The 13,776-nt window shown below is 37.4% G+C and overlaps 1 protein-coding gene across 1 annotated transcript in view; it reads left to right on the top strand.

Annotated features, from left to right (window-relative positions):
- LOC121315920 (testis development-related protein-like) overlaps positions 1–12,043 on the top strand; it is a 33,779-nt gene extending 21,736 nt beyond the window's left edge. The window contains exon 4 of the mRNA XM_041250531.1: positions 11,249–12,043. Within this exon, the coding sequence (XP_041106465.1) occupies positions 11,249–11,600 (352 nt within the window). The 3' untranslated portion in view covers positions 11,601–12,043. The remainder of the gene's footprint in view (positions 1–11,248) is intronic.
- Positions 12,044–13,776: the final 1,733 nt, after the last annotated feature.

Genomic DNA, 13,776 nt, shown 5'->3' on the forward strand with positions numbered 1-13,776 from the left:
ATAATTTAAATACTGATTGCAGAAAGTAACTATTTGAAAATATTTAAATATGAGTAAAAGTAGTTGAAATACTTTAAACTCTTCATATATATGTAACTGTAACATACAGCAGCCTAATTATTATCCTGCATCCTAAGCAGGTTAAGCCTTGTCCTTGTTAACCACCCAGTTATCTTTTGGAAACCTGATCAATTAATTGAAATATTTGAATATTTTATTTCTGTGGGTAAATATTTTAAAACAATGAAATCTTTAACCAATGGTTTAATGGCCTGTTTTGAAGTTATTGAATAAAACTTGCTGAGCCTCATTAGAAATCCTCTTCAACCAGCATGTGGTAACTGCAAGACTTGGTACATAATTATACATTTAGGGTAACAATTAAATTTTAGTTTTAGATTATTCATTAATTATTTGGGAATAGTTGAAGATATGTTTTTCACATAACTTACATATATTTAAATATTTTCAAATAGTATTTGTTTTCTGCAAAATATATTGTGAGATATTGCTACCCATCTACACTTCTCTCCACAGAATTAAAAGGCTTGTTGCCCCTTTAAAAACTGACCTGGCACAAAACTTGAGGTTTAAGCGCCGACGTGCTTTGTTTAATTTACAAAATAAACAAAGTTGAAAACAAAAACCTAGCTCTGTCCGAGCACTAACTACACACATCAGGATACTAAATTACCGGACAGGTAAGCTGCTTTCTGGTTTACAAAGCAGTTTCACACACAAAACAAAAAGGCTTAACATACTACTTTTTTTAATACAACTGAACACACTCTGTCAGGCTTCTTCCCACAGCAGAGCACCGAGTAGACTGGCTGCTGTTCTTTTATACCCTGCAGCTGGCTGCAATTTGCAATACTCGCCAGCTGACAGTAATTAACAAACAATTATCAATACAATAAACACTCATGCACAATTTTTTTTCCCCCCCACAGTGCCTTTTGCCCTGTCTCACACATCCTCTCCCTTGTCTTTATAAGACACCGCCCATCCCAAGGCCACTTCCCTCCACCTTTTTAAAGGACCACCTGCCCTCAAGTCCCATTTCTTTGGTCTTCAGCCTCTTCCACGGGCAAATGAAAACCTGCGACGAGGGACCACAGCGAGGCAACAGGGCTGAATGGTGCGTCACACAGAGACCTGGTGTGTGGTACAGCAGGTCTGAGGCTTGACACCAGCTTAGAGATCTCTGAACCACCAGGGGGAGCATCACAACAGACAGGGAGAGCTTAAGCGATGTCTGCTTAACGTGGAGTGACATCTGGAGTTGCAGGGGGACCGTAGTAGGGGAAAAGGTGAGGATCCGTGCCTGATGGAACTCGCTCCTGGGATCTAGGTCCAGCGAAAGGGGTTCCGGAACCATCGGTAGGGTGTCCCGGAGCATGGGTTAAGTGACCGCACTGACAAGCGCCAGAGTAGCTCTCACAGGTGGTGGTTTATGTTGTGGTGGAGGTGGATGTCTCGCCTCCTCTCCCTTGATTACAACCCCGGTGCTTATCCGTCTTGCTCCTGCTGCATCTCGGGCACTCATGGTTCCGACGCAGGCGCCGACAGTTTTGTCAGCAGTAGCGACTCCTCCCACCTGCAACTGGCCTCTTTTAGCCGGAGAATGGCTTCGTCCTGCCTCGCCAACTATCCGTTGCAGTCAAGGACTCTTCTAATTTATTGTCACTCTTTCTTTTCTGGGTCAGTTGGGGCACTCTTCTGCTGCCACCATATATGAGCGAGCTACCACTCGCGTTTGTTGCCCCTTTCAAAGCAGACCCAACACAGAAATTGAGGTTTTAAAATGCTTTTGCACTGTATTTAACAAACAACAAAAACAAAACTATAACAAAACCTAGCTCTTTTTCAAGCACTAACTAACACAGGCTGGAACCTTCTCTAATAACCAGACAGGTAAGCTTGTTTACTGGTTGCAAAACAAAACAAACACAGTTTCTCATAGCACAACTCAAAATGGTTCACATTTATAGCCAGATGCAGGGGATAATTACTAATAAAACAATTAACAAAAACAATGATCAAATTAGAGCTTTTCAGCCCGTGTCCTCCTGGGAGGTATAGTCCTGTTCTTCTCTCCCAACTACACTTTTTATCTGTCTGTCTCTATCTGTCTCTATCTATCCATCTCTATCTAATTTTCTTTTCAAATATTTGATATTTAAAACCAAAATTGATTCATTCTAGGAAATATATTTAAATATTTCAACTATTTGAAATAGTTGAGGTTTTCAAATATTTATTTGTCCCAGGTCTGGTATGGAGTGATCAATAGTCAATTGCATTCATTCTATCTGTTATGCCGTTCTATAGAAAATTGCTTTGTGACTGACTTATGTCATCTGTAATGGAGATGTAAAGTTTCAAGAAGTAAGCCTATAGACCAGGCATTGATTTTCACAGTCAGAACAAGTTTGGCAAGTTAATGTAAATTTATGGCAATTTACTGTATTTTGACAGTAATTACCAATGTTAATAAAATGTGTTCAATTCTCTGATGTCCCAAATCAATCGATAAACACCTATAAATAGACATGTAGTACTATTTATACGGGACATGAGCTGAATTTTCAAAATGGTTGGATAGTTCCTTTTAGTGTTGTGTTCTTCTGTAAAATATTTAAGCAAGAAAAAGCTAATTTGCAGTCTCAAGGGAGCGTTAATGTTCATTTTTAACCAGTACATTTAGTTTCTTATTACAGTTTAAAATTATGACTATTGAAGTTGTAGGAAACACAATTTAAAGTCTACGTAGTCTGTACACATTTTCATAACTGAAACCAGGTTATGTACGAACACACAAAGCGATTGCACAATGCAAGCTGATTGAAAAACTGGATTGTTTTAAAAATTAAATAAAATTATCATTACTTGACTGATATAAGGGTGCCATGCTAGACTTTGCCTAAGGCGTCAAATTGCCGAGCACCGGCCCTGCATACAGTATAGACACAATACAAGATCAGTGAATCTGCAGCATAAAGCAGGGGGTTGTTTTTAATACATAAATATTTAGCAGCAGTGTTAGATTTGGGACCAAGATATATATGCAACTGCCGTGCTCTCACATGTGAAAAACATGTTGCATACATTGTTTACCATATGGCAGATGATGTTGAAGGTTTTTCTTGATGTTTTGCCCAAACACACACATTATTGTAAAGGGATATATTGACTTATTTAAGTAAACCCCTAGTTTTGAAGGGAGGGATTTACACCCAACTCGCTGCTTAGTTTTTTTTAAGCAAAAACTCAAATTTAAGTTTTTAGACAGATCAGGTCAAGGGGTCAAAATGTTGTTGATGGGCACTCTTAACCCACCCCTCCAATGTTAATCTTTTTTTTGTATTTCCTTGAAACAACCCTAAGATCCAAGTTTGGTGTAAATCAGCGATGTTGGGATAATGCCTGTTGGGTGGTTTATTATGGAATGGCCCTGGAGTCGCTGCTAATTATCTCAGTTTATGTTTTTAAATGTTATGCTGATGAAACAACTTTAGCTGTGATAACAAACAGCACAACTATAATTTGAACCTACTTTAAAATGCTGCTTAGCAGTGCAGGAATCCATGGTCGAGCCATGTTTTTCTCAACTTTCAATATAGTCAAATTTTATTCCTCACCAAAATGATCCACCATATGATGCATTCAGAGAACAGTGTAGCAGAGTGGTATTTTACACCTCTTGTCTCATTTTTCATTTTGTGAAATGTTTCTATGCTTGTGTTCTGTTTGATTAACTTTTTAAATACTTTGTGCATTATGTAATTTGAGGGCTTCTCCAAAAAAAAAATCTAAAACAGATCCACTTATAATTGTTTGATCAGAGCGAAACCTCAGACTTTGGGCATTTTTTTCCTCCAAGCATAAGGGCAAGATTCATAGTTTGCTGTTTTGACACAAAAATGAATGCAAGAGCAAGGAATGTTTGGGAAGTATTCTGATAAGATTCGCGGTTGAAACCAAAATATGCACAGTTTTGCTGTTAGATGTTTAAAGTTTCCCACAGTAGCTTCTTTTAAATAGAAGTAAAATGTGAAAACATTACTATTTTCTCTCAAATTTGCAGTTTTGTATCTGTATGTCAACCTACACCTATAGGTATCTACTGTTCTGTTTGTACTAAATATCCAATACATTGTATTTGGTTTTGATACGTCAACTTGGACAGTGAAGCGATGGCTGCTTTGTCTACACCTGATGCCCAGTGCATTTGCCGTACATAGCTAGTACAACTGCATTTTCATTAGTTATAAAATTTTGTACAGTGAACCATCATCAAAACTAGCTATTATATTGATCTTGTCAGTGGCAGATCTAAATACAGCCACCATTTAAATAATAAAATCATTGAGCCTAAGAGGTGTTGCCTGCTATATTCATATTTTCTTTATTTGCAATTTGCTATCTGCATTGGTCCTTATGTTTCCAAGTGCTTTCTTTTTTTATTGTGCTGGTTACTGTGCAAGATTAATTGCACCTCTGGCCCTGACGTTTAATCAAAATGTTTATCCTAGTTGTGGTTTACAATTGGGCATGTAGTTCTGGGAAATTGTTTTGTCTGTACAGACTATGCAGTGTTTTGGTTTTTGTCTACTGTGTATATGATTCTTGAACTTTCTTTGCTTCGTGCATCTAGGCTTGGACTGGAGAGTTCCCATGCTGGCAAGGGCGGGCTGCCAGGAACTTGTTACTCTGGTTCTCTAGTCAGAGCTTCTGTCTGCGGCTGGGGCATCTTAACCCCTACCTTATGTCTATTAAACAGCTGTGTGAAAAAAGTGCTATGGAGGTTGGTCGGTTTTATATAAATAATGTGTTCCATATAAGATACATGGGAACTGCATTCAAATTTCTTATAATTTCACGTTTACTTCCCAATTGTTTTTTGCTGCGTAAAAGGCCTTAGTTACATAGGTTCCCACATTTAAAAAAAAAAAAAAAAAAAAAAAAAAAAAAAAAAATTCTGCAAGTAAAAAAGAAACAGACCTGACTTTTGTTGTGACAGCTAGGTTATCTGGTTTTGACCGATTTAAAAGCTTAGTACAACATGGGCAAACCTAGTGCAGCACAGTGGTGGTCATGGTAAAGTGCGGTGTAAAACATGGTTAAGTTGGACATGCACAGTGTAAACATCCAAAGAGAATGGTTATTTGCAAAATTTCTATAGTGAGTTTTGATAAGTAACAAGATATAATTTTCTCACTTTTTACGATATTCAGATCTTGTGTATACTGTATTTACCAGGTTTAAGACAATTAGGTGTCAAATGCTGCTCTTTTATGTGCACTAGTTTGTTTGACTTCAGTAGATTTGTTGATATTATTTAATGACATATTGAAACCACAGAGCCAGTGGTCTGAATTATACTGCCCAATATAATATGGAATATAGGGAAGCAATTGGAGCAATGAGAATGCACGTCACACAGTGTGTAATAGCAGTGATCTAGGATAGATACAATTTGCATAGCTGTTACCATTATGAACATTGCGAAGTTGATTTTAAAGATGGGAACCTGCTGTGGCTATACAAAAACACCCTGGTGGCTTATCTGAGAAACACTGATCTATGTAGAAATAATACTGCAAAAACACATTCTATTAAATGAGAGAGATGAGGTGGATATTATAAAAATGTTAACCACTCATCAACAAAGAATTGTGTGTTGGGGGACTAGCAAGGCTGCCACTGACCTGAGACTGAAAACCAAATGAAGTTGTAGCAGCACTAGAACAGAATGTAGACCGTCATTCTGCTGTGACGTTGAAATGATCTTCAATAATACTTTGAAGGACGCTGCTCAAGTGCAATGCGGGTAGTGAGATACACAAATATATTGCAGTTGAACCAGTGTCAGGCTGTTGAAGAGCTTGATAAGCAGCTTTAATCAAGAGCTTCATATCTGTGGGCTGTGAGACAGCAGGGTGTCCTTCTGGCATTCTAATGGAATGTTTTTTTTTTTTTTTTTTTTGTAACGGATGGTGATTGGGGGTGAGGGGTATGTAAGATAACTATTTGCCTGGTGTTTTGTAAAATAATTAAAATATTTATGTTCACTTATAAATTTTACAATGGAAAGGACGGGTGTTAATAAGGCCTGGATTTTGCCTGGGTGTTCATCTGATTTATTCTCACACATAAGCCTTTGGTACAACAACGCCATTTTGTGTCGGACAGACAGTGAAGTATAACTTGAATAGCACTTGAATAGCACGCTATCTTTTTTTAGTTCATTTTGGCGGCAAAGTCCAGACCCTATTGTAGTTTTCACTGGCATTTTTTTTATTGTCATGCTCCATGTAGTCATAAGCAGTTATGATTAAACTGCAGCTATGATAACAAGTTAGCTCACCCTGTAGAATTAGCTAACTTTGTTTCATAAAGCTGAATGAAACCTGCAGAATAATGTTATCTTGACATAATGAATTACATACCGCATTGTAGTTTTCAATACTTAATGAAAACCTGAGAAATTTAAAATGTGACATTTTGAAATCTAATATGAAATACTCTACTACTATGATGGCTTCCAGTAGACTTTTGCGATATCATTTTATAGTTTCTTTGATTTACATCGTCTTCTCGCGCTAAAGAGCCGTACAATTGACCAAAACCTCTGGGTGGTTGTTGTTGTTTTTTTTTTTTTTTTCTTTTTGCATGGAAACATGCCCGGAAGTCGTACATTATGTTTAGGAGAAGTCAGCAGTGCAAATTACGTCACAAAACGGGACCTTGCACAACTTTCTACTGTAACTGAAGGATGTGTCAAGCAATCCTTTATTGGCAAGCTTCTTTGACAAAACAGGGAAAACAAGGCATATAATACGAGTCATTTAAAGACCTCTTCATTCAGTGTTTCATTCAATGTTTCAGATTATTGCAATTTGATGCCTAAAAAGTGCTTTATAATAAAGTTGTTTTATAAGCAAGGTTATACAAAATACTGACGCTACTACTACTACTACAAAAAAAGTTATTACAATACTATGTAGTGGGAAACGTGCGGAGTAGGGTAGCCTGATTTTATTACCAATATTTTTATATATTTTTATTTAATATTGTACTAAACATTTTGACTGGATCATTTTTTCATTATTAACCTAAAGTGCTGGTATTTTAGCTCCGTTAGTAGACTATAAGGATCAGATTTGCTGAAGCAACGTTTCTGTAGGAAAACTTGTACATGTATGTATGTATGTATGTATGTATGTATGTGATGTATCCTTCGGACGAGACGTGGGGCAACGGGGCAGTTGCATAGATCACCCCAACACCCCATCTCTTGGGGCTTTGAGAAATAAAAATTGTCTATTTTAACAGACGATTTTAATAATAACTAATAATTTATTAATATTATTATATATAAATTAATATTATAATTATACCAATATTTAATAATAATAATAACATATATAATAGGTTTGTAATTTATATATACCTCAGTTTTTACATTACGGATACAGCACGTTTTGTTGACAAAACAAACTGTTTTTATTATATAATAGGTCCGGTACTAAAAAAAAAAAAAAATTTTTCACAGCTTTTTACATTTCATAATCGCCCCCCCCCCCCCCCGTCTTGTTTACGGCCCCTTTTCAATGATTTTTGGCTCAAGTTATTCAACATTTTCACTTCTAGTTTACAAAGAGTAAGCCTTATTTCAAAGTTCCTAATGCTATGCAAGTCACAGGTATCCAAAGTGCTCCTTGTCTCTCACCTCCTGAAATCCAATCTGATTACTTTTTTTCTAGTCTGATTTCCCTTCGGCATTGGCACATTCTTATAAATAGCTACAGTTTCCACTGAAATTGTATTGTTTGAGGCCCTGGGTCAGTGGGTGATTTTAATTACTGTGGGGCTGATGTAAGGATAAGCGTAGTGCAAACAATTGCAGCTGCAAAATCCCAATTGCCCAGCGGCCAGGCAATTATTTTGCTCTGCGGCGTATGTAGATTAAGAACAATGCAAATTACTCAATGCAATAATAATGAGCTGCAATCATGATAATGAGGGTTGCAGTGAGCACCGCCTGGGTATCGGGCTGTTTAGCGGCCACACTTAGTCTAGAGGTGAGGTGAATTAGGAGAACAGGCAGCAGTAGGTGCTGTATGAGATTTGTGCAGCACGGAAATCAAACCAAACAAAAAAATATGTCTGAAGAAGGGTAGCGAAGTCCTCTTCACACATGGAAAAGAAAATAATGTTTTTTTGAGGAGGAGCTGCGAGTCCTTACAGCTGAGGTCACTCAGCATGAAATTTAGTTATTTGGAAAAGCCTCAGCCAACATCACTTATACTACCAAAGAGGCCATATGGTCCTCTGTACTTGGGAAAGTCAATGCTTTCGGTGTTACCAGGAGGACAGTCATCCAAGTGAATTTCAGCTATTCCATCTAGGATGACCTGTGTAGTGAGATGATAACGCCTTACCACCGCATCCTCTGGCATCCCTAAGTGATCCTGGGTTTGAGTATGCAGGGTCTTCTCCATCTTGCCTGTCCTCAACAAGAGCCAAGCATCGCAACATCAGGAAGTGTACCACAGCAGCCGTCCAATGACAGGTTTCTGAAGGTTTATGGGGTTTTATACAGCTTTAATTACTCACTTTTACAATGGTTTGCACCTAGTAAGAGGAGGTGTAAAGTTTTTGGAGGGTCAGCAATTGCACAAGTACAAAGCAAAATCCTTACATCTCATTAGAATGTTTGCGCCTGCCTAGTATTCCAGTTCCCCGCCCAATTCCATGCTCTTTTCTTCACTGGAATAGATTTCAAGATCATTTTAAATGGATTAATGATGGCGAAGTGCTAATTTTAATAGCGGGTGCAGAACACCAGTTGAAAACCATTCTTTACATACGCCACATTATTAGTGGCTTTTAAAGTCCCACTTCTACGGCCACTAAACATGGTTTATGCGTGCAAAACGCAGATTTTGGCCGAAGTATGGGTGTTTTGCAGCTGCAAATCAATTTGCACTTACCCTTACGTCAGCCCCTATGCCTTCTCTTTTTTCCGTTATATATTATAGACACTCAAACTTGGCACAGCTTTCTGTCGTAAATGTTGGTTATAATAGATTATACTAGGCGTGCATGCAGTGCCAATATTACCTCATTTCCCTGAACCTTCAGCATCGTGCTGGCATTGTTCTGTCACTGTTACACTGTTATGTAACAAAATGGAAAAAATGGCGGTAAACAAAGAACTCCGTGGAGGGATTTCAGAATTAAAATGTTGATAAAAACATGTTGAGAATATCCAAACTAAATACTACCGTTAGGAGCATAAGTGTCACTTTATCTCGCTAGCCTACCGGAATAGAAATAAATGTTTCCCGGTGGTGTGAAGAAGAAAAAAAAAAAACATTTTGGCCTTATATTGTTTTGATAACAGCAGAAAAGTTTGCTATCACGCAGTACTGTCCGTGAGACTTCTGCCTTCTATGTAAATAGTTCATTGATATTTTTATTCTGCTTTTGGTAATTTTCATTTTTTGTTCATGAAGTTCAATAATTTATACATTTTCTGTAAATAAGATAACAAATTTAATTACATTTTGACATTACGTCTCCATCTTGAGGTGTCTTCGATATCGTGTTACCATTGTACGTATTTCGTGGGGACAGCTTGGCATGCTTCCATTACTGTGCCATTTAACTACCATGCTGACAAGGTGTGGAAACGAGGTATATGTGTGCTGGCTGTGTGATGGAATACCAGTGCATTTCTTATACCCACTGTAGCCCAAAGCATCATTTTTTCTTCTCCTCTTCAACGTTTTGCAACTACAGTATGGGTTAAAAAATATGAAGTACAGAGCAGACATAACAAGTACACCACAAGTACAGGGCACTACTAAACCCAGGGAACAGCCAAATCAAGTTTTAGATGGTAGTTGTAAACCAGGGGTCACCAACCCATATTAAAGGCTAAAATTAAGCGTGTTAGTTAGTATGTGGCAGAATTAAATTCTCTCTCATACCTCTGATTTGTCACTATCTTTTCACAGCTGCTAATATTGCTTAAGTACAAGAAAGGTATGTGTTACTTGGAGTAGTTTAGGGTATTTGAAGCCATGTGGAAAATTCCAATCGGGAAAAAAAAAAAAAACTTTGTAATAAAATATAAATAAATACTGCAATACTTTGTAATAAATATATAAATAAAAAACATTGACATTTATTCTTATATTGGTGACTTTCTATGTAACAAGCATACCATTTTAATGCAATGGCCCATCACTTAGATAAGTCCCCATGTTTTCTTAAGTCTTTTTTTAATACAGTAGTCTGTATAGGAACACCTCCTAAGAGAACACTTTGCCTATGAGAACACCCTTGTGGTGAAACAGATTTTTCCCATTGTAAATGCTGTGCCTAGCAATTTGTTCACAACTGGTACTGTACTGTTTTGTAACCTGATAACTCCTCATCATCAGACACTGACTGGATTATTCAGTCTTTCCAGAACCACCGTCATTGCCTCGTTTTGTATTCTGATTTCCAAGCGTGCACTGCGTCGCTAAAAAATGACATGTAAACAAACATCAAAACACGCCGCTGCTGCTTTTGCTACAAAAAGTTGGAAATTGTTTGAGCTCCTGAAAAAAACCTGAATCGGGTACAAGTCGCCAAGCAAGGGAGTTGCTTCAACATTCTGTTAAATAATGTTGTGCATGTCTTGAATATTGTTCCTATGCAAGTATTCATAATTAACCTAGAGCGGCTGCATTTTTAAATGCTTGTAGGGATGCCGCGCTAATTTAGTTACAGTTTATTAACATTAATTTGTCAGTTTTAATTTTATTATTATAGTTTAGTAACATACACTTGCCTATTGCTTTTCTCTTGTTTGTTAATTTCATATGTTGATGCACGTGCGTCATGACAAGTAATAAATATGTATTTATTGATTGAGTCATATTGTCTGGTGGTCAATTCTGTCTTAAAGAACAATTCAGCTAAGAGAACATTTTGCTTGCTTAGCCGGAGCCTACTGTATTATCAGCTGAGGGGTTTGACACTTGATGCTCAAGTCTTATGCTACTGCTTTTGTGTCTCACTTTCAAAACTTTATTCATTGTATTTCTCATGTCCGTTTTTGCTTTTAATATTTATACATTCAACTGCTTTAGACAAGTTTAAAATGTAAGTCATAGTATTTCACAATGTGTAGAATTAGCATTTTAAGTAATTCAACTTAATGACATACATTCCTTCTGTCTTACAGGCCAGGCACAAAAAAGTGTAAAGAAGTAGTCAAAAGTGAAAGGCGTTCTAGTTTCTGGGACAGCGTGGGTATAAAACAGATATCACCTACCAAGAAACCAAATGAGATTGAAGGGTGGGAACCTCCACACATAACTGAAGAGGACACTGCTAAAGACAATTGCAGCAATTTAAATGACTCTGCTTCCTGGCCTGGTTGGGAGGATGAAACAAGAGCTTCTTCTAAATACACAAACTTGGCTGCATCGGGAAACCTTGGCTCTAGGTGGAGTATAAAATCTGCAGGGAAGCTGGTTGGCATGAGGAAACGAAGCAAAGGAAATCTTACTGATAACTGGGAAGAACTAGAATAAACTACTGCCGATTAGAATTCCAATTTCAACACCTGCTAATGTTGACTTGTTGTTTATTTTTTCTTTTAACATTCACAATTTATATGGATACAGCAAGGTTCAATCTTGGTAGTATATTTTTTACATACATAGTGTTGCAAGCTTTAAAAGATAAACTATATAAATGCAGAATTCACAAAATGCCTTATGTCCTGTTAAGTACTGCATTTCAATTTGACTAGTTTAAGCATTTTTGTAAGTGAAATTGCTGTAGCTCAAAATAGATTTGATCACACATATTTGCCAATGTGGAAATGCTGAAAGTGTGTGGAAATTAAAGTCTTAACTAAACACACGCACCTACGAATAAACTTGTATAGTGTGTTTTCTGTTTGTTGGCTGTCATGACCTGATGCCTTAACTCATTTCAATATGAAATGATCATTTTACTTGTTTTATTTAAAAGTAAACCTGATTTTTTTTTTTTTTTCTTGCATTTACTGTAATGAATTTTGAATAAAATATTTCTAAGGGTAAAAACATTGCTGTGGTGTTAAGGTAATATTGTAACTACAGAGTCAGTAGCCAATATCACTATCGTACTACAGTGTTTTAAGGTTGTTTATTTATCTTTTTGTTTATCTGAAATAATGATTGTATTCCACTGAATGTGTTAATTTTGTGAGAGTAGGACTCCATCACGGATAAGCATTTCATCAGTAAATGGTGATTTTATAACATCAGTGTCACCTTCTTAGCCATGTTTTATTTGGGGTCTGTTTTTGAATAATAACTGAACAGCTGACCTCTTTTGCAAACAGTGAGAGATCAGTGTGCAGTTATGTAATTTTAGATAAACAATATAGAGCAGTGAAAACTCATTATTGGTATACAACAATCGGGCAAACCTGAGTAAACATGAGGTGCATCAGTAACATTTTCTGATATAGCTGCACACCAATTTAAAGCTAGCTCTGATACATTTTGTCATTCCTGGAATGAGTTTGTTGTATTACACGCTCCAATAGATAAGATGCCTTGTTTAAGCAACACCAGTACTGGATCTTTCCATTTCATACTACTCTTTGGCTCCTTTCCCTCAGCCTTCAAAACTGCTCACATCACATGCAGAGTCGCTTACAATAGGACATTGATTTAACATCTCGTCCACAGGATGGAGCACAAGGAGGTTAAGTGACTTGCTCACGGTCACACAGTGAGTCAGTCAGTGGCACAGGTGGGATTTGAACCGGTGACCTGGTTACAAGCCCTGGACCACACTTAGCTGGCATTCTTCTTTGCCGAGCACTCTCAGCTTGACCCTATTCAATCAGGGTTATGTCCTGCACACCGAAACAAACCCTCTCGGTAACTGGCTCTCCTCTTCTTGGACTGCCTCCCTCTCCTCTGCCTTTGACACTGTTGATCGTGCTATTTTCCTCTCTTACTGACCTGGGGATCTCAGACACTGCTCTTAACTGGTTTTCCTCCTATCTGTTTCCTCTAGGTTTTCTGGCATGGCTCCTCGCCCCCTCTCCTCTTGTTTTCACACTATACCTGCTTGGTTGGCACACTCATCTCCTCTTGGCTTCTCCTACCACCGCTACACTGATGATGCCCAGATCTTCCTCTCATTTGACTCACACATACCATCTCGCATCTCAGAATGCCTGTCAGCAATCTCAGCATGAACGTGTTCACACCACCTCAAACTCAACCTCTCTAAAATCTGACCTCTCTATTTTAGTCTCCCTTGACTATCATTCTCTCCATCTTCTACTAAAACCCTAGGTGTGACTGTAAGGCTGCACTTTAGTAGTTGTTTGTTTTCTTTATTATTTGCACATTTATTTAAATCACGTTTTCTTTGGCGCACTTGTGTGTTTTATTCATATTATATAAAGGACACTATTGTTCACATTTGCTTTGTGCACTGGTTTGTTGATTTTGTAATAATTGTATTTTTCGGTGCTTATTTTTAGCTGTTTGAGCTAAAATAAATCGTTCTTTTTTCGGGGCTCTCGGTTTTGATATACAGTATGAAATTAGTATATTCAGTTAATTTCCAAAATGCTTGAGCGTCACAAGCATATTCTGGGGTTTTTGTCTGCAGACATTTTTGTACATTTCGCTACAATTCTGTTTTAAATCATCTGTATCTTAACTGTAATACATCTTTAAATTCTGCTAACAAGCC

This window comes from Polyodon spathula, chromosome 5, assembly GCF_017654505.1.
Source record: "Polyodon spathula isolate WHYD16114869_AA chromosome 5, ASM1765450v1, whole genome shotgun sequence".
Taxonomy (NCBI): Eukaryota; Metazoa; Chordata; class Actinopteri; order Acipenseriformes; family Polyodontidae; genus Polyodon; species Polyodon spathula.